The 21,180-nt window shown below is 57.2% G+C and overlaps 1 protein-coding gene across 2 annotated transcripts in view; it reads right to left on the bottom strand.

Moving 5' to 3' along the window:
* CMIP (c-Maf inducing protein) overlaps positions 1-21,180 on the bottom strand; it is a 235,047-nt gene that overhangs the window by 5,758 nt on the left and 208,109 nt on the right. For both annotated transcript variants that reach the window (XM_061172842.1, XM_061172843.1), the window contains 7 exons: positions 17,590-17,943; positions 8,720-8,785; positions 7,394-7,420; positions 7,045-7,093; positions 4,420-4,527; positions 1,680-1,796; positions 158-298 (listed from right to left, as the gene is read on the bottom strand). In XM_061172842.1, coding sequence (XP_061028825.1) covers positions 158-298; positions 1,680-1,796; positions 4,420-4,527; positions 7,045-7,093; positions 7,394-7,420; positions 8,720-8,785; positions 17,590-17,943 — 862 coding nt within the window. The remainder of the gene's footprint in view (positions 1-157; positions 299-1,679; positions 1,797-4,419; positions 4,528-7,044; positions 7,094-7,393; positions 7,421-8,719; positions 8,786-17,589; positions 17,944-21,180) is intronic.

The following is a 21,180-nucleotide window of genomic DNA, read 5'->3' on the forward strand; positions in this document are numbered from 1 at the left end:
CAATTCCGACCTCTCTGGGTCTGGAGGAGGAGTCAGTGAGGTGGAGGCCCGCACAGGTGCCACGGTCCCTGGGCTCTGCCCTGCTCACTGCAGCCACGCTCTCGCTGCTGGGCAGGGGAGCCCCGGGGCCGGGCCGGGCAGCCGGGCGTGGACTCACCAGCTCCTTCAGCTCCCGCTGCCGGTCGCACAGCTGCTCATACATGCGCTTCCCCACGCCCGTGCTCTCCAGGGTCGAGATGATCTGCAGCTGCGTGTCGTTGTTGTCGATGATGTTGTATTCCAGCATCAAGCACAGGATCTGCCGAGAGCCGGGAGGCGGGTTACCGCCAGCCCGAGACTCTGGGCGGGGCTGGTCCTCGAAGGCGCGGAGGCCTGAACCCTCAGCCTGTCCCAAGTGCCCCTCACGCCTGGGGAGGGGGCCAAGCTCGGCACACCCATACGCTCCCAGGTCCTGTTCTCTCCCCGCTCTCTGTACTTCCGGCTGTGCGATGCTGGGGGTATCGCCTGCCCCAGTGTCCCCTCTGTCAAATGGGAACATTAGTGCACACGCACTCAGCGCGTGGTAGCTCCTGGTTAACACTTGCGGGCACGATGCACGCCGGGCCCCTATGGCCTGGTAGAGCCCGAAAGACAAGACACCTCTTTCTATCCCTTGCTTTTCCACGGAAAGCTCTGGGAGTCAAATTCTTTGATGCTCTCCCTGCTGAGAGGTGAAGTCTAATTCTCATCCCCTTGACTATGGGCCCGGCCTCGGTGACTCACTTCTTTTTTTTAATTAAAAAAAAAAAAAAAAAAAAATATATATATATATATTTATTTATTTATTTGACTGCACTGGGTCTTAGTTGCGGCATGTGGGATCTAGTCCCCTGACCAGGGATCGAACCCATGCCCCCTGCATTGGGAGCGTGGAGTCTTCACCACTGGACCACCAGGGAAGTCCCGGGGACCAACTTCTAATGGCCAGAAAGTGGCAGAAGTGATGCTGCCTGACTTCTGAGGCTGAGTCAGGAAAAGAGATTTAGCTTCTGCCAGGTCTCTTTGGACAGTGGCTCTGGAAGCCCCAGGCTTCTGGGGACTTTGGGGGAGACAAAGGTGACATGAGTGCCCGGGGCTGATGTGTGCTCCTTGGTGAGTGGGAAGGCTACGACCAAGGCTGCTGTGTGGACGGCGGCCTGGCAGCCCCAGCTGCTCCAGCCTCCGCTGGTCGAGTCCCCTCGGGCCAGCGCCAGACGCGTGAAGGAAGCAGCCTTGGGAGGACCTAGCCCACCCCCATCTGACTGCGACCCCATGAGACACTCAGAGTGAGAAGTGGTCAGCCGAGCCCAGTCATCCCAAGACCCATGAGCAAATAAATGGGCATTATTGTTTGAAGCCCCCATTTGGGGGTGGTCTGTTCTGCAGCAACAGACAAATGGAACAGAAACCTGCCCAATCGATCCCTTGGACCCACGTGGATCACAAGTGAAATTAAAATGAAATTAGCAGATGGTCTGACGAAGGTCTCCCGCTCCCGCTAAGCTCAGGAGGGCTGGGCTGTGCCTGCCTCGTCCGCTGCTGTGTCCCCAGCTCTTGTAATAACTCGGGGCTCCTAGAAGCTCCTAGAAGGTGCTCCATCCACAAGAGTGAAGTCCTGGGAGAGTCGGCAACCTTACCAGGGACTCGGGCCAGCTCCTTACCTCCACCATGGTCTGGTTCCCCCTCAGTGCCAGGAGCATGCAGGGTCCCAGCTTGTTTTCTGCCAGGGAGAGCAGGAATTTTTTGGTCTTGTAACAGGAGCCCATGAGGATGTGCACCTGTGAGGAGAGATGGGCCAGGTGAAGGGCAGTGACCGCCGTGGGCTGTGGCCCGCGGTGCCTGCCTTCTGCATGCTACAAGGATCGTGAGACCAGAAGACACTGATCAGACACACCCCACACCCAGTCTGGACACTACATCTGAAACGATCACCAGACTCTCCCCGGGGGATTCAAAGGACCCCTCCCTGAACCGGTTCCCATGTGGATGAACCTTGAGGGCATTGTGCTGCGTGAAGTAAGCCAGTCACAGAAGGACATATCCTGTAGGGTCCCACTCATGGAAGGGACCTAGGGTCAGACTACAGAGACAGAAAGGAGAAGTGGGGGTGGGGTGGGGTGGGGTGTCAGGGCCGGGGGAGGGCGTGGGGAGTTAGTGTTTATAGCAGGGACAGTTTCAGTTTGGGAAGATGAAAGTTTGGAGATGGATGGTGGTGGTGACTGTAGAACACTGTCGATGCACTTGATGCTACAGAACTGTACACTTAAAAACGGTTCAGGTGGGCAGAAATTAACACAACATTGTAAATCAACTATACTTCGATAAAAATATTTTAAAAAATGGTTAAGGTGGTAAGATTTATGTTATATATGTTTTACCCCCGCTCCGTACACACACACAAAAGCCCCCTCTCCCGCCCCCCTCGGGACTCTGCTGACATCTGGCCCTCTGGGTCTTGGCACTGTCAAACCTGGCGGAAACTTCTCGGCAGCCCCTGCTTAGGGTGCACAGGCCCACCTCTCACACGCAGGGCAGGGAACAGTACGGAGCCCTGTCTCCCTTTCCCAAGCCCCCCTGTGAGTCCCAAAAGTATTCTGAGTGATTGCCTGCCCCAGGAACCCAAGAACTGGCAAATTCTGCTCCATCGTGGGTTATCTGCAGGGCGGCCATTAAGAAAAGTGTGTTTCTTTCTGGTGCATCTGGAGATGGGTGCCCAAGGGCAAGGGTCCCCAACCAACAGCTGGGAGGCCCAAACACCTGGTTTGCTCTCCCCCTGACTTCACATTAGAGCAAATGCCCTTCTGTGGTTGGAAACGGCAGCCTAATCAAGGGGACCTCATCCGTGCCATGTGTCTCCACGGAAACGACGCATCACCATCCAGGGGCTGCCTGCTTCCTTCCCCACGTATATTCTTTTCTGCTCCATCACCAACAACTCTGCCATACAAATGCAATCTCTCAGGCTGGGGAGCTGCCAGCTCCCTGACTTCTCTCTCTCACAGTCCCCACACCAAGGGGCTGGGGGGGGGGGAACCACGGGGCGTTGCCATGGTGAAGCTGTGACATCAGAGCAGAGAAGCCTGTGAGAAGTGATGCAGGCAGGCAAGGCCAGCATTTCCAGGACACACAGGGCACTCAAAGGGGACACGTCAGGCAGCAGGCGAGGAGTGGAGAGCAAGTGCGTAAGGAAAGGAACCTAAAAATAAGCCCCTTTCCAGAGAGGATCCAGAGGCAGTGCTGGGGTCTGTCGTCACTGTGCAAACACTGCCAAGTTCGCTGCGGAGAGCGTTGTGAGCTGCTCACCCCACTGAACCGGCTGCCCAGTAGGGATGAGAATAACCACACCCGTCACTTCTGCGCACTCCCTGTGCGCTAGGCCCTGGCCCGGTGCCTCGCATATATTATCACAGGCAATCACCATGGTAATCCCGAGACGCCAGGCCTACACTCCCCATTTCACAGACGAGGAAACCAAAGCCCCGAGAGGCAAGTTACTGATCCGAGGTCATCAGGCTAGCGTGTAGCAGGGCTGCAACCTTAGCCACGGCTGGCCTAGGCTTGCGTCTTCTCAAGCTCTGGAACGTGAGTGACTGTGGAACGGAGTTGGTTTGGTCAGCAAGCAGGCTAGGTGAGGTTGCCGGCCGTCTAGAGGAGCATCTGCCCTGGGGAAGGGGCATCTGTGCCTCCTTTCACAAGATGGACACTCTTTGCTACTGGAAGAAGGGCCGGCTCTGGACAGTGTGGGCCTGGCCGAGGGAGGAACTTGGAGGCCGGAGGCCTGTGTGACCTCGGGCAAGCCACTGCACCTCTCTGTGCCTGTTTCCACACAGAGGTAGTTAAGGGATAGGGCTGCCGTGAAGATTAAGAAAGATCGTGCGTGTGAGGTGTCGGTCCCAGTGCACAAGGAAAGTATCAGGAGTCACCAAGGATGCGGTTATTGGTCTGGTGATCTCAGATCCCTCATCTCCAAGGTGGGCCGGTCATCCTGACCTTGGCGTATCGGGGCAAGGATCAGACGAGCTGACAGATGGATCTGCAGCGCCTTCTAGGATACCTGTGCCCATTATGCGCTCAGTCCCTTGAACAAAGCAATGCGCTACAGTGAACCCGGTGAGCTTGGGCAGTTAACACCTGTAACGTCTGGAAGATGGGGTAGTAGGAAGTGTCCCTCCTCACGTTGCTGGGGGAGCCTTTGGCTCGGTGCCTGCTCAGGTAAGAGATGAGGAAGTGACACTTGTGGCCGGCGTCACCATCACCATCTTCATCACCAGCATCCTTTCAGCCTGGGAATTCCAGGGCTGGCCCCAGCGGGCTCGGGGCGACTCTCTCACTGGTCAGGGGCGGGGAAGCCAGTGTGCCCGCCCTCGGCTCCGGTCACTCCCACCCCCGCCCCTCACGTACCATGCTGGCGAACAGCTCCCCGTCATCGTCGCAGGCCACCCCTCCAGGGCTGTAGAGCTGAAACCAGCCGTCCTTGCCGGCTCGCACGCTCAGCAGGCACGAGTGGACCTGCCGCAGGGGGAAAGCGCTTGGTCAGCCCCTGCAGACCCACGACGATGGTGGCCCACGATCCACACACGCAAACCGCAAACGGCAAAGGCCCAGGCAAGTCCCACAGTTAAGGAACTGGTTTAACTTAGTTTAGTCCAGACCCGCCCAGCCTTCTACTAAATTCCATGGAAGGCCTTTTGGGAAAAACTCTGATATCCATAAACAGGGGAACTCCAGCTCCTCAGGATGGAGGGCCGGGCCCTGGCTTGTTTAGTTGCCCTGAATAAAGCAAGTCTGTGGCCAAGCTGGGGTAGAGGCGCAAAGGGACCTCTGTGCCGCTTTCTCCTGCGCCTTTGATGGGGGCATTTTTTTCTCCTTTCTCTGTCTGGGTCTCTGTCCCCCTCTCTGTGTCTGCAATTCCTCTCTCTCTCTGCTCTCCTTTCTCTCTGAACCTCTGCCCCACTCCCTCACTTTTGGGGTGTTTGCCCCTCCACCTCTGGGGGTCTGCCTGCTTCCCTACTTCACCCTCACGGGTGCTGTCCCCCAGCTTTGCCTTTGTCCCGCCGATCTCTCTCTCTCTCTCTCTCTCTCTCTGGGACCCTGACATCCTCTCCTTAGGAGAAAGGGTCTCTGTCCAGAGTGGAGGGCAATTTCAGTGCCCAAAGCACAGCTCTCTCTGTGGCTCTCAGCTTCCTCCCCAGGGCTCCATGCGTCTGTGTGTGGGTGGCGTGTGTGCAAACACGTGTACACACATGGGAGGAATTCCACATCCACCTCGGCCCCGCTGTAATTGCAGAGAGAGAGAGACCAAGGTCTTTGTTTCTCCTCTTCCTCCCCATCCTCAGAAGAAAGCTGAGACAAGAGCCCCATCATTTCCTTCAGGAGTGAAGGACGAGCTCCTGCCAAGAGCCACTTACTCACAGATATTCAGTTGATCACAACCCACACACAAGTAAACAGAAAGCAGGGGCGGCAGGGCTTTGACTTTTCCCTCTGAGTTGGAAGACTATCGGACGTTAACTTAGCTACTTCAAAGAAACAAGGAATCTAGAGTATGAAACTCTATTCAACAGACACAGCAAAGAATTTATAAGAAAACAACTATGGCTTCATCTGGGAGGGAGAAGGTGGGAGGGGAGAGGAATGAGGAGCAGAGGGGAGAGGGGAAGAGAACCAGGAGAGGAAATCAGAGGAGGAGGCGGGCGGAAGCGGGAGGCAAGGCTGGCAAGAGGGGCCTGCTGGGGGGCCGTGTCCTCAGCAGCCTCCCGGGTGTTACCCGGGCTGGGAAATTTCCCTCCTGGCACTTGGCACAGCTGCTCTGCTCTGGGATGCAGCTGGTACCACTTTTATTCATCAACTTCAAAGTCGGTGTCTGAAATGAAGGCTCACTTTCCAGGGGAATTCTGAGACTCTGCCTTCACGCACGGCGAGGGATGGCTCAGGTTTAAGAAGAATGGAGACCATCGCTGGTACCCAGACGTTTAAAAGCTCCCTGTCTACGGCTTCTGCCTGAGGATCGCTTTTGGAGTCAGGTGTAGAATCATGGTGTTTTAGAACTAGATCCTTCTAGATCCTTCTCGAACCAGGCTTTATAGTGTGGCCTCTTTAGAATATACTCTGGCTCCACCGAGAATCACTCCCTCTCTCATCCTCCGGCTCTGCCGGGGGTGCACGTGTCCACCTCTGTCCCTGCCTGGGAACCAGACCCCTCATGCCCCAGACTCCGTGTGCACAGAGAAGGGGCCTGAGCGCCTCAGGGCAGCCCCGCCTGGCCCACTGTGCACGCTGCAGGGCTGGTTCCTGCACTGGCTCTGGAGCCTAACTCCCTGGGTGAGGATCCGGCCTCGGCCAATGTACCAGTTGTGTGATCTTGGGCATGTAACCCCAGTTTTCTCAACTCTAAAAGGAGGGTAATTCTAATGTAAAATGGGGATGATGGTAGCACCTAGTCATAGGGTTGCTGTGAGGATTAAATGAGAAAACGCATGTGCCTGACACAGCGTGAGCACCCAGTGAAGGCTGTTGTTGTCATTACAGTGATGCAATGGGAGAACGGCTGCGGCGGGTTCCCAGCCCGCTCTGAGTCCTTGTTCACACACAGGGGCTCTGGGATGGAAGGATGCCCTCTCCCTGAAGCCCAGCTGTTGGAGGGGCAGAGCGGCCCCTCGGGGAGGCCCTAGCAGCTCAGACACCTTCCCTGGCCCGCTGATACTCAGAACGGCAGGACCAGAGAGGATGAGCCATATCTCAGAGCTGGTTAGCAGCCCCGGTGCCAACCTGGCCCTAAATCATGGCCCGTGCCCTAAGGAGAAACAGCTGGTGGGAAACACCTCTGGTGAGCCTCCGTTTACAGTAAAACACTGACATCACGGGCCAGGCTTGGACACTTGGGTCGGGGGCTGTGTTTATGCACAAGGCAAAGGAGCCTTTGTAAACTGTTATGGATGCCCGTGGGGGACAAGGGGGCCCTGACAGAGCCACATGCGCCCTGCTGCAGCCTGGACCGTGTGCCTGCGAGGGAGAGGGAGGCCTCACCTCTTGTCGCGGGTCTTCGGCGAACCTCTGAATCACGTACTTCAGTTCCCTGAAAGAGACGGGGTGGGGGCAGAGTCATGCCCAGGGTCCTGGCTGGGGCGGGCCAGGATGGGGGGCTGAGGACAGAGCTGGGGAGGGGCGGGGCACCGGCTGTGCTGGAGGGATCAGGAGACGCCTGGACGGGCCTGGACACACATCTCGGGAGAACTTCTGGGAGGAGCCATCCTTGCCTCCCAGAATGCACGTGATGAGGACGGGCCGGAAGGAGGGCTGGCTGCTGGGGGACGCCCGCAGGACAGAGGACACTCGTCCCGGAAGAAGGTAACAAGGGCGTTGCCCAAATACTCACTTGGTGAACTTCTCGTGTGCGAGAGCTCTGGAACAGAAACAAAGGGAAAACCGCAGTGAGCAGGGCGTTCGCAACAGCACAGGGACCCAGGGTCCTTCCTCTGGGGGCGGCAGGCTTTCTGCCTGATTCCAAGAACGAAGAGGAAGTTGAGCACGAAACACCGACATCGTGTCCCCACTCGACATGACATGGATCACAGGAACGGGAACGGCTGAGCTCCCCAGGCCCCTGCTTACTCGAAAAGGAGGGTAATTCTAAAGTAAAATGGGGATGATGATAGCACCAGGCTCCAGAGTAAGCAGGAGCGGCGCTCCGCGGGGTGCACGTGAGCACGTCCGCACGCGGGCACCAGGGACCCAGGTGTGCTTGTGAGTTGTTCCACCATTAAGGCACGGCCGCGCTAATTACCACCACTCATCCGAGCGGCCACCGGGGACCCTTCTCCGGGCGAGTCGCCTCATGGGCCCACCGTCAGGCATATCCCCGGAGCTGTGGGAACAGCGACTGCAGCCAATGACGCCACTGCCCTCAGGAGTCGGATTTCTCCAGTCTCAAATCCTGGGGGCTCCGGGGACCAGCCGGGCCGGCAAATGGGGTAATTACTGAGTGTAATGCCCCCTCGGAGAGCCGCATTTCATAAACACAGGCTCGTTAGTCAGCCCCAGAGAGAGCCCGGGGCTGCCTCCTGGGGCCTGGCTTCTTCACAGCTATCAAAACAGGCCTGCAGGCATTTTAGGGCCTGGTTATTTAGACAAAGCCTTCTCCGCAGGCCATTATCCACCAGAGAGTTCTCTCCCTATTTTCCCGTGATAAATTTGATACTGGGATAAGGGCCACAGGAGAGACGGAAGGGTCCGTCCCTGGCCCAGCTCACTGTGGAGGGTGAACTAATCATCGTAACGGGTAGACTAAGGGAGCTTTCAGCATATGGCCGCGCAGCACACAAAGCCATTCCACACGCATCGTGTTTGGATTTCTACTCTGGTCCTCGGAGACGGGAGAGGCAGGTTTTCCTACGCCCATCTGACGCACAATAAACACCGCTGACGTGACCGCGTGGGGGCTGGTGCGGAGGGCTTTGTATTCTTAGCTCAGTGAAGCCATCTAGCCATGCAATCAGGTGATTTCCCCATTTTTGGGGGTGGCAGTGAGCCTCCTCGGGGTCCCACAGCTGAGGACCAACACCTCCATCTCCATCTCCCGCTGTCGTCTGTGGTGTCCCCCGGTGCGTCCCGTGACCTGATCGGTCCCCCTGCTAAGGCCGGGGTGGACGGCGGAGGTTGTCCTTTCAGGCCGGAGGGTGCTGGGGACGTGTGTGGGACTTACTCTTTGGGGAATGGAATGGGCTGAAGCAAGCTGGCCAGAGACGGTCTCCAGTCATCATAGTCCGACCTGGAACGAGAGGGGACGACGGTCAGGGCTGGTCTAGACAAGCGGAGGTTAATGGTGTGTTATCACACAGGGTCAAAGACGGGGCGAGAGTCTGGCAGAGACCACGTGGCACCAACTCTGCTCTGGTCACCTCGGCTCCCAGGGGCCCCGAGGCACAAGCAGCTGGTGTCTGCAGCGTGGCCGCGAGGCCTGATAAGCCTCTCCGGAGACTGCCCTGTGGCCGCCAAAGGGGCTAGTCACCCAGCTCCCCGGGTTCCTCCTCCTCGCCACCACACCCAGGTTCCCAGACCCTCGTTCCTTCTATCTTCCAGAGCATGGAGGGCTGTCATGGGCTGAAACGTGCCCCCCTCAGATTCATACGTTGAAGTCCTAACCCCAGGACCTGAGCCCAGGAAGAGGTGACCAATGTAAAACGAGGTCATTAGGGTGGGTCCTAATCCAACCTGACTGGTGTCCTCGTAAGTGGAGATTAGGACACAGACACACACACAGGGATGACCACCTATAAGCCAAGCAGAGAGGCCTCAGACAAAACCAACACTACCCACACCTTGATTCCAGAGTTCCAGCCTCCAGAACTGTGAGAAAATACATTTCTGTTGTTTAAGCCCCTTGGTCTGTGCTGGAACCTGGCCTAAGCAGAGGACGGCCCCGGACCCCAGACCTAATTTGTGGTCCTATGGGCCCGGGGCTCCCTAATGTATAGAATTCGCTGTTTTTTGTTTTGTTTTATTTTGTTGGCACAGCTGTGCGGCTTGTGCGATCTTAGTTCCCCAACCAGGGATCGAACCTGTGCCCCCTGCGGCGGAAGCGTGGAGTCCTAACCACTGGACCACCAGGGAAGTCCCAGAATTCGCCGTTTTTCAACCTTCTTTTCATTCAGTTGGACCCGTCTGCCCCCCGCCGCCCCAAGGAGCTTTCTCAACAGTTTCCCTCATTGCTCTCTCAGTACACTATATCTGTTAACATGCTGTATGTCTGTCTATACTTTATGCCAAAAAAGAGGAAGATCTTCTCACCCCCCCAGAACAAATAATTCGCCCTCACCAACAATGCACAGTTTAGATAACCCCGGCGTAGGAACTGTTCCCACCCCTCCTTCCTCCAAATAAAGTGATGATAAAGCGGCAGCCTTCAGAATCCAGCTCACACCCTGGAGTGTTCCGAGGAAAGATGCAAATGCCGGACACACAGAAAAGAACTCCCAGAAAAGCCTGCTGGCCTGAGATAAGTTCTAACAGTGGTACCAGCTGAGGGTTGCTAAGCACTTACCAGGCCGGGCAGTGGGCACAGCCCGGATCACTTAGTCCTCAGAACAGGCACTTGAGGACAAGAGTATCGCACCTGCCCTACAGGTGAGAAAGCAAGGCCCCTAGTGCCTCCTGAGTTCAAGCAGCTAGGACGCTCAGAGCCACGGTTCACAGCCAGGTCCTCGGACTCCAGTGCCCGAGGCTGGGTGTGTGCTTTATGCTGCCCATGGGTGGCTGGGCACAGGGAGCCCAAATCAGGACGTGGAGACCCCTTTCGACCTCATACCTGCGGTCATTGATTTTTGCAGCTGACTTGTCTTCCCTCTAAACCCCTTCCCTCTTTCCCTCCCACCTGTCACTGACTGACTTACAGTTTCCAGAAAAATCTAAAAGTAATAGGAGCAAACGCTGTAGACAGCACCCGTCTCGAGCCAGGGGCTCTTCCAGGTACACACATGGATCAGCCCCTGTGTTCCTCCCAGAGACCTGGTGAGCTGGATGCACCTGCCATCCCCATTCTACAGGCAAGAAAACTGAGTCTCGGTGAAGATAGGCACTGGCCCAAGGTCACACAGTCGGTAAGAGCTGGGCTTTGACCCCAGGAGCCTGGCTCCCGTGTCTGTGCTCCTACCCACCGAACAACACATCTCGTGGCCCCTGTTTCCACCTGCAGAGGCAGGCCTGTTCCCTTTCTCTAAAAGGGCACGTACTCATTTTTCTTTTGCTTTAAAAAAATATGTTCAATGTAGAAATGCCATTAAATACAGGAATCTCTACGGAGTGTCTAAATCACCCACAATCAGAGTGGGTGTCAGAGGAGCTGTGGCCGTGCCTGGTGTGCAGGCACCTGCTGGGTTCCCGGACAGACACAGCCCGGCCCACGGCTCACTCCAGAGGAAGGGGACGTGATCAACGAACTGCGTGTGTCACTGGGTCCAGGTGCTAAGCTCAGTGGGAGGTTGGGGCAGGGGTCTAGGTGAAAGCGTCTCCCCAGCCTGGAGCTCGGCCTCCTGAAGGCTCTGTCATGGCAGCTCACGCAGGACCAGGGGGAGGATGCAGGGGTGAAGGAAGAGGAGAGGCAGACAGACTTCTTTCCTGGCCTGGGCCCTGCTCAGCTCCAAGTCTGCAGTTGGCTCCTGGACTTGCTCCAAATGTCTGAGCATTTTAGGGTACATGGTGGGTGTGTTGGGCAGAGACTGGGAAGCTAGGAGCCCGGGGCCTGGCCAGGCCCAAGGGACGGGCGTGGGATCCCCGTGGCCAGCAGAGCGCCTGTCAGGAGCATCCTGAGAGTAGCGCTGGCCTCAGGGCTGGCAGGCCAGGCTGACCTGGGGTGGAAGGGAGAGCCGCAGGCCGGGCTGTGAGAGGCCTGAGCCCACCTGCAGGAAGGACAGGATAGCCAGGCCTTCCTGGGCTCAGGGAGGAAGGGGAGAGTGAACCAGGTGCCTTAAGCATCCTGAGGGCCTCTGACGGGCCTCAGGTGTCAAGCAGCACACATTTAATCCGATAACCCCCATTTACAGATGAGAAATGGAGGCCCAGAGAGGTCAGGACACCTGCCGAAGATCACAGAGCTCATGAGGGGAGAAGCTGGACTTGAACGAGGCTCCGTGAGCAGGAAATCCAGCCGTCTGGCCTCGCGCTGCTCTCCACGAGCGGTTTAGAGCCTACATGGCTGAGGACTTCCTTTCTCTTGCTTGGGGGGGGCGGGGCGGGGCGGGGGGCGCGGCGTAGGTAACACCAGAGACAAGCTGGGCCGGTGAGGGGTGGACATGGGAAATGAGGGCAGGGTGGTTCCGAGAATTTGGGGCGGCCGCCTTGGCCCAGCAGAGACAATGCACACTTGGTAGAATTGTAACCCAGCTTGACAGGTGCTGTTAAGCCAGAGCTCTGAGCTGTCCCGTGGACACGGTGCTTCCTCCAAGTAGACCATTTCCCTCGATTTCACGGAATGTTCTGCACGGCATGGGGAGAACACACCAGCCTGAGGGCACGGGGGCCAAGCAAGCCTCTGAGAAGCCGAAGCCCCCAGCACACGGGTCTGCGACAGGCAGGCCTGGCCCTGATGGCTGTGTGCTCACAGCGCCCAACCTGAACCCTGGCTCTGTCGCGGCCACAGCCTGGAGAATGCCGTGTGTGGCTCCCTGGGATGGGGTGCTGGTGGGGTCCTCACAGGGGCCCCTGGGGGTGAGCTAGGGCAGAGCGAGGCCTGGGAGACCAAGGGGAGGTCCATGGCCTTTCTAGAAGACCACAAGCGAGGCACCTAACGCAGCCCAGGGCGCCAGAAGGGTGTGTCAGGGACACAGGTCATTCTGCTTTGCTCCTGCCATCACACGCACAAGTATCTGCTCCCTCAAAAGGCAACTAGCTGGCCCAGGGATTAAAATCCAAGGTGAGAAATGAGTGGCCTTTATCTCTGAAGCTGGGGGCCTGGGCAAATCCCCCTTCTCTGCCTCATCATCCCACCAGGGACCTTCCAGGGCTGTAGGCAGATCCACTGGCCTCAAATGCTCCAGGGAGTGTCTGGGTTCTACAGAGTGGCCACAAGCCCCAGGAATCTGCATCTGAAATTTTCCAAACGGATCGGTCCATCTATACGAATACATACACTATACATACACACACATATGTGTATTTCTGCTGCTCTGCAGACCTCATCTAAAACCCTCGCCAGAAGCCCGAGCACGGAGATGCTGACCGTGGGGATGGGGGTACCTGTCCTTGCCACAAGCTTGCAGGGTGCCAGGTGGTACGGCGAATGCGTGGCACACACGAATTCACTGAATTCTCGAGGCAGCCCTGAGAGCCAGAACGCACTGACAGGCGTCACTATCCTTATTTCACAACTGGGAAACCGAGGCCCAGAGAGGCGGACTCATTGTCCAAAATCATACGATCAGTTGAACGGTGGGGGGGAAGACTGGACTCCAGTCTGGCTGACACTCAACCAAGGAGGTGAGGTGGTCCTTCCACCCCCTCCCCCCGGGCACCCAGCTCCGGCCCCCGAGTCCCACTGGGAAGACAGCGGCTGGCAGAGGGTGAGCTGACCTGGAGGAACGGCTGGCAGCGGTGGTGTCTGGGGCCTGAGGACCCGCGTGAGGACAGAGATGCTGACTGGGCTCCAGTCCACCCCACCCCAGAGCCTCATCAGACTCTCCAGCCATGCTCACGGGCTTCATCCTGGAGGCGCGGTCGCCTGCACCCTCCTTCTCCATCTCTCCGCCTGCTGGAGGCTATTCCAGCCGTTCCTTGTCCGCCAGGGTCTCCAAGCCCCCAGACAGTCCCCCTTCCCTGCACTGAACTCCTGCTGTTCCCGCTCGGCAGAGCTGCGCTATCCGGCTGAGCCAGTCCTTCACGGAGCAGGGAGGTCCTGGGCGATATCCCCGGCGCCTGCCTTCTACATTCTAGTCACTATCATGCTTCCCGGTCACGAGGACAACCCCAAGTCCATCTGCATTTTCCCTAAAGGCCCCGAGGGGTGAGGCGTCTTCCAGCTAACCTCCAGCCCATCAAGGCCTCTTTTAAAATCCATGTGGGGCTTCCCTGGTGGCGCAGTGGTTGAGAATCTGCCTGCCAATGCAGGGGACATGGTTCGAGCCCTGATCTGGGAGGATCCCACATGCCGCGGAGCAACTGAGCCCGTGAGCCACAACCACTGAGCCTGCACGTCTGGAGCCTGTGCTCCGCAACAAGAGAGGCCGCGACAGTGAGAGGCCCGCGCAACGCGATGAAGAGTGGCTCCCACTTGCCGCAACTAGAGAAAGCCCTCGCACAGAAACGAAGACCCAACACAGCCAAAAATATAAATAAAGAAATTAAAAAAAAAAAATCCATGTGTTTGCAAAAGTAACAAGTAGCCAGATTCGAGCTGATCAGAAAACAGTGGATGTGCCCACCTCTCCCTCATGATGGCGGCTCTTTTCTCTTCCTGGACGGAAGGGCATCCCTTTACCTGTGGCCACACATGTGCCAGGAGATTCCCACGCTCCATCCCACCGGGCAGGCAATGTCGCTGCTTTTAGAATTTGGTGCTACTCAGATTCAGAGGGACTGAGAGCAGGGGGCGTTGGGTCCCTAGCATTTAGCACAGAACCTGGCCCACCTGGGTGTGCAGTAAGTGTTTGATGAAAGAATGCATAAATAAGTGGGTAAACAAATGTGTGAACCGCACACACGTGCCCAGGAGGTTAAGAGCTGGAATCCGAACAACTATAGGCCAAACCTGCTCTGTCCAGCTCCCAAGTCCACATTCTTTCCATCGTACCACCCAGCTTGGGCCTCACAGGGTGATGATCTCAGAGTCAGCCTTGACCTGTGCTGGGAATAGTTTTCCTTTTTTGAGTCTCCAGGGAACGTTTTGCAGTTTACGTTACTTTCCAAAGGTGTTAAATTCTAACTATTTGAGGGCCCTCTGATGGGAACACAACTAATCAGGGCCCCTGCCCGCTCTCTCGGGATGGAGCGGTACCCACCTGCTCCTGTGGACGCGGTCTGCCAGGCTGGGCCCAGGCTCTAAGCATGGCTTCTTTGGCCCCCACAATGCACTGAGAGGACCCCTCAATTCCGAATTAGAGCCTCTGTCCTTCCATTCTTTACACAGGACTCTCATCTGGGGAGCCGCCCTATTGATAACAGCAGTCCACTCTCACCAAGTCCTAAATTCTCCCAAGAGCCCCTCTGAGGAAGACACCCATTTTACAGGTGAGAAAACTGAGGCCCAGAGAAGCCAAGAAAACTGCCTGCAGTTACACAACAGACTAAGTCCTATGGCCGCATTTCCTCAATTCTCAGATGTACGCTTCTTGCAAACTGAGTCTGCACTGAATGCCATATTAGTTTTTTTTTTTTCCCCCTCTCAAAGTACTGTTATTAAATCGATGATGTGTCTTACTCCCAACGGTACCTTAAAATAGAGGAAACACAGTTGTAGTCAGAAAGTGTAGTAACTCCCATCTGCCCGGTGTCCATGCCTGAGAGATACCTGCTCTGTGCTGGGGCCCAAAGCCATGCCCTCTAATGGCTAGGGGCAGCTCGACTCAGAGAGGGTGGGTAACCAGCGCAAGGTCACAAGCTCACACTGACACCCCTGGGCACTGAACCCGGCAGTCTGGCTCTGAATCTGTGCTTTTTCCAACGTATCATGCTTTAGAGCACTTTGAGCTGCTGGGGTTTTGCGGATTTGACACGTGAGGCCCTCCAGTGGGCCAGTGACTCAAGCAGGCAGCAGAGTTAGAGAAAGAAAGCTGCTAGGGAAAGAAGTGATCAGGCCCAAATCGTGCTCTGCGCTCCCCCAAGGTAAAAAAGGCTTCTGGACGTATAAACCCTGCTTCGTGGAGATCTCCGGGTGGGGCGGGACGTGCTGCCCTGAGCAGTGGTCAGGAACACCGCCCAGCGCCCAGCAGGCAGCCTCTGACGGGCCCCCTGACCCCCACCCATGACCTGGCAGCTGGGCAATGTGGGCAGGCAGGAGGTCTGGAAGCAGATCAGGAAGAACAGAGTCCGCATTCATGAGCATGTTTATGAAGAAGGAAAAAAAATGTGTGTCAACTGCATGATGAAACTCAAACCCTTAGTGCTTAATGAGAAATATGAGTCAGGGCCCGAACTGGCAGAAGGTCTGGGAGTTCCAGGTGTTTGCGGAAAACAGCCGGAATCAGGGGCCGCAGGAGGAGAGCCGGGCCCGGCCAGATGAGGAGGAGATGTGGGCCGCGGCTGGCCGGTCCCTCGGAGGGCTGACCGCCACCCTGGGAGAAAGCGGGGACTCCTCCAGCCTTAAAGAGACTGAGATGTGTTCTCGGAGATGCTCTCTGAGCAGAATTTTGAATCTGCTTTGGGTGGAGATATCGCTAATCGCGGTCGTGCCCTCAGCTGGCCTTGGTTGCCGGAACCACGGGAGGCCTCCCCCTCTCCTCTCCGGGGCCAAAGCAAGGGCAGAGGGAGAGTTTGGGGATGCTGCATCCAGAGTCACCTCCAAGCACGGGAAGCCACTGCGTAACGTGTACGCCTGTGTGTGCACACACGTGCTCACCTCCACAGACACCACAGGCCTTGCTTGTAGAGCGTGAACAGGGGCACCCCTAGGCACCTCTCATTCACCAGCTCACCAGGCAACCGGCAGGTAGCCTCCACCCTCCGGACCACGAGCGCACTCCGGGAAGCACCCCGTTCATGAGAGCAGAACGACGCAGGGACTCAGTGTGACCCCAGCGACACCGATGAGCCCCAGGAGGCAGGCCCCCCCAGATCGAGGCGCCCTGGTGCCCTGACATTAGATAAGCACCGGGCATCGGTCAGACGCAACCATGCCGTCATGCCCCCAGCCCCTCAGAAAAGCCCATCTGCCACCACCAACTGCGCCGGGCAATGCCCATCCCTGCAAGTGGCGCCAAGTCCTGTTCTGAAGGACAGAGCTGGTGGGAGCAAGTGGGGGAGGCAACTGCTGGGTTCTCCAGGCCCAGCCGGTCCACAGAACTGCAGAGCTCAGCGCGGGGCGGAAGGGAGTGGACAGCAAGGCCCCCCGCCTGGGGCTCAGCACCAGGCGCACATAGTCCGAGGCGGGTCTGGGGTGTGAATGGTGGAACTGGAAAGACCCTTGGGGGTCAAAGACTAAGACCCCCTCCATTCTAGAGTCACACAAGTGGGGCTCGGGGAGGGGCAGGCACGGCCCAAAGCGCGCAGCTCAGAAGCAGCACTCAAGAGCAGACCGGGTCTCCCGGCTCCTGCTCAGAACTCCTCCCACCAGCCAGGCTCCCGCCCCCGCCCGGCGGATGAGGCTGCGTGGGGGCAACTGCTGGAACCTGACGGCAAGTACACACCGCACACGCGAAGCGTGCATGGGTCATGTGACACAGAAACACACCCACACGCTGGCTCATGGGCATATCCGCACACATACACAGAGAACATACACACACACTCCAGCTCTTGTGCACAAATGCTCACACCCACATGTTGCACTCAGAGCCACTCATGCACAGAAGCAGCACAAGCACCCGGACACACCTACACTTGTGCACTTACACTCACAGGCACTCGAAACGCACATACTGCCCCTACAGAGAAATCCACATCCCTCCCATATCCAACTCCTACATGCAGACACACAGACACACACGACACACAGAAACTCGGGCAATCACCCATATGCTGTTATGCCCTCATACACCCAAAGCCATTTATACTCGCACAAGGACAATTACAGCTTCAGAACGAGCCCACACCCTACACAACACGCAGAGGTGTCCACACACTCACGGACATACTCAGGCCCCGTGCGCTGAAGCACATCCTGGCAGGCGTACGCACTCACACATTCTCAAACTCATGGACACAGGTGTAGACGTCATGCTTGTGCCTATACCCTACACACGTGTCCAGATCCTCGAGCATACACGTACACACACAGCCCTGCATGCACACACCCCAGAACAAGTGCCCTCACACCCTACACCTGCCTCCTGTGCACCCACACTCAGCACGCCCACCCTTGCACGCCTCCAGCCAGCTGCAAGCCCCCGCCCCAACCCGAGGGTACCAGGCAGGCCGGGGGACACTCACAGCAGCTTGAGGATCTCCACGTAGCAGCCGAGCGTGCGGTCGGCCTGGGGGCCCAGCTCGATGCTCATGGTGCTGCAGGCGGGGCTGACCATGAGGCAGTCGATGAGGTTGGGCTCGCTGTCGTTGCCCACGCTGGCCGTCAGCGCCGGCTTGGCAGTGCTGGCGGGCTCCACCTCCACGTGGATCTCGCTGGAGGCCACGACTACCGACTTGAGCCGCGCCTCGGACAGCGTGGCTTCCTGAGACACCAGGTCCGGGCTGGGGTGCAGAAGGCGCAGAGGTAAGGTGGGCTTCCGGTCGCAGGGCTGCTGGCAGCCGTTCCGGATCTCCTTCAGGCTGGGGGAATTGTCGCGGCTGGGGGAGAGGCGGAGAGGGGCGTGAGTGCGGGCCCTGGGGGCGGGCCACAGAAGCCGCGAGCTGCCATCTAGTGGGTGCTTCCAAGCGCCAGGCTGCACGCGGCTAAGTGTCCCCGGAACCCCACGGCGGTGCGATAAGCTGGTGCTACTGGATCCCCCCCACCAGCGAGGAGACAGGCTCCCTCAAGGCCTCCAGACAGGGAGAGGTGGGGACGGCATCCAAACCGGGCTGCCTGTCGTCGAGGCACGTGCTGTAGTCCCAGCACATAGCAGGTGGTCGACACGTTTGTGGAACGAACAAGTGATGTTAACCTCTACACAAGACCCATAAGGTCCCTGGCGTTCACCTCCACCAAGATGCCTTCCCTGGCCACCTTCCGGACACACCTATGAGACCTACTAGCGATTTTGCTTCTAGTTGCTTCCTCTGGTCTAACTGCCCCCCTCCCCCTAATGTCCTCGGGGCGAGGCCCAGGCCCCACCTCTGCTGCCTCATCCCTGCTGGGTGAGAAAGCTCAGCTTCTGCCCTCCGCCTGGGAACACCCTTCAAAGGGATCCCAAACCCCAAATACGAGTCCCCTGGAGTCTGCATGTCCCTCCTGTCTGCAGCGCCCCACCACTCTGGGCTAACCCCCCACCCCGCCCCTTGCAGCATCTCCACCGCCTAGAGGAACGATGCTTGTGCAGGCGGTTAACAGGTGTTAGCTGAGGAAAGGGCGCTATGGCATCATTGAGGTCACATGTGTTTGGGAAATGCTGGGCCTCTTTACAGCAGGACTTGTCAGAGCTTTGAGTCTGGGTAAAGCGCCTCCTCACTGGATGCTTCCAAACATTACGGGGAGGCGCGTCAGGACAAAGGTAACTCCAGCAGTGGGCTTCCTTTGTTGGTGCCCCTGGGCTGGCACGGTGCTAAGTGCTATCACACAGACCACACAGACATTCTCAGATATCTCTGAATGGTAGGTATTACCATCTCCACATTACAGGTGAGGAAAGACGCTACCAAAGGTCAAGTGACTACCCTGATGACATGGCTCGTAAGTGGAGAGGGCTGGGATTTGAAACCAGGTCTCTCCATGTCCAAGATCCTGCATGATCCCATGCAGGTCCTCCTCCTCCACAAAGTCCTCCCTGATTTCTTCCACCCGTCGCTCTCACCCTTCCTGCCCCTGTGCCAGAACCTTCCACCCCTGGCTGGACACCAGTGTCCCTTGAGGCACTTCTAAACATCCTAATGTCCCATCAGGTCGGAATCTCTAGGGTGGAGTCCGGACACCAGTCATGTTTAGGGCTCCCTGTGTGTGCAGTCACGGTTGAGCCCACTGTTCCAAGAGGCTCAGAGCACGATGATATGATCACAAACAGCTGCTCATCCAGTCCTCCCCTAAATGGGCCACACGCATGCGCCTGTGCTTCCAAAGAGACGCGCGTGCTCCTTGTGCACAAGGACTGGCTCAAGCACAGAACTCACCCCCAGTGTGCTCAGAGGGCCTGAATTTGTCCAGCACGTGCCACGAGCCAGGCCTGAGCTGAGCCCACCAAGGATGTTTGATAAATACACTTTAAGCTTTGCTGGGGAAAAACAAAACCCTTTAGCTAAAGTCCGAGAATGCTACGGCTGATGGAAAATTGTGTGTGGTCCGGTGGAGGATGCGGTGTAGTTACTCAGAGCTAACTTGCTACCCAGTGCTCAGCTCCATCCCCTTTGCCTTTGCTGGGATTTAGGAGTGGATTTTCAAGGCTGCTTGGCTCAGATTGGGTGATTTTCCAGCGAGCTATGCTAACCTGGGTCAAGTTGTCTGTTCTTTTGTGCACAAGTACATCACGTACCCACTGAGAGCACCACAGACGGGCCCGGTAGACGGCACGGGGTTTTATCTTCCAGGGACTGACCAAGGGGGTGGGATGGACCTGAGCCTAGGGAAGGTCTTGCAGCCCTCGGCGTGATTTCCTGGGGGAGGTGAGGGCAGCACTTGGATCCCCAACTACTGTGGGCTCCGAGGGGGCTGAGCTGTCCTGAGCAGGGAATCAGGGCAGGCCTGAGCGGGAGGCAGCAGGGCCCGCCTCGCCCTCCCCAGGCCTCCACCCTGGGCACCTAGTAGCAACCGCCCCAAGGTCGTGCGTGGCCTCTGCAGCGGCAGCCAGAGGGGAGTCTGGAAACTGACATCTCATCAAGTCCGTTCTCTACTTAAAACCCATCGGCGACTACAACGTCCTTAGAATAAAACCTCCACAACTGACACACAGGCACAGCTCCGCCACTCAAAGCATGGTCCCCGACCAGCAGCAGCGGCATTACTGGGAGTCTATGAGACAAGCAGAGGCTCAGGCCCTGCCGCAGACCCGCTGACATGACCCCAGGAGCAGCTCAGCAGGGGAGGTGGAGGTGGGAGAAGCTCAGTGGTACAAGTCTCTCCGTGGCCTGGCCTTCCTCTCCAACTTCGTCTTCTGCCTCTGCCCCTCTCTCTGCTCAGGGCACACTCAGTTTCCTTCACTTCCTCCCCTGCAGTGGCCTTTAGCGTGGAGCAGATCACTTGTGGAGTTTAAGAATGTAGATTCCTGGGCCTGGTCCGGAAACGCTGCGTCCAGGAGTCTGCATTTTCAAGCAGCACTCCAGGGGACTCTGAAGCAGGTGTTTAAGGACCATGGGTAGGACATGTGACCAATGGCAGCTCCATCTGCACTGCCGGGCCTTTGCACATGCCGTTCCCTCTGCCTGGATCATCTAGTCCTCCTGCCTTGCTGACAGCCAGCAGGTGTCAATTTAAATATCACCTCCCTGCAGAATCCCTTCCTCACTTCCCCCTAGAGCAAGGGTTCTCAACTCTGGCCACATACTCCACTTGCCTAAGGTGTTAAAAAAAGGAAAGAATCCGATGCCAGGGGCATCCCAATTAAATCAGAATTGCAGTGGGTGGGGCCCAGGCACCTTTTTTTTTTTCTTTTTCTTTTTTAAGATATAACCAGTGGGATGCGGGTAAATGTCTAACAACCAAGTCTCCAGAAAAAAAGGAGCCCTGATTGGTAGTGTTTGCCAATTTTCTTGGTGTAAATACTCCCACCATGATTGAATTCAAGCTACCAACGTGTCATCCCTGACTGTGGAATTGGGAAGAGATGTGCTTCCAAATGTGCCTGGGCTCCAGCACACCCCGGGGGTAACATCAGTCCAGTCTCGTCCACGAATCTTAGGTGCAGAGCTTTGTGACTGTCACAAATTCCCCTGTGTAATAAA

This window comes from Eubalaena glacialis, chromosome 18 (genome assembly GCF_028564815.1).
Source record: "Eubalaena glacialis isolate mEubGla1 chromosome 18, mEubGla1.1.hap2.+ XY, whole genome shotgun sequence".
Classification (NCBI taxonomy): Eukaryota; Metazoa; Chordata; class Mammalia; order Artiodactyla; family Balaenidae; genus Eubalaena; species Eubalaena glacialis.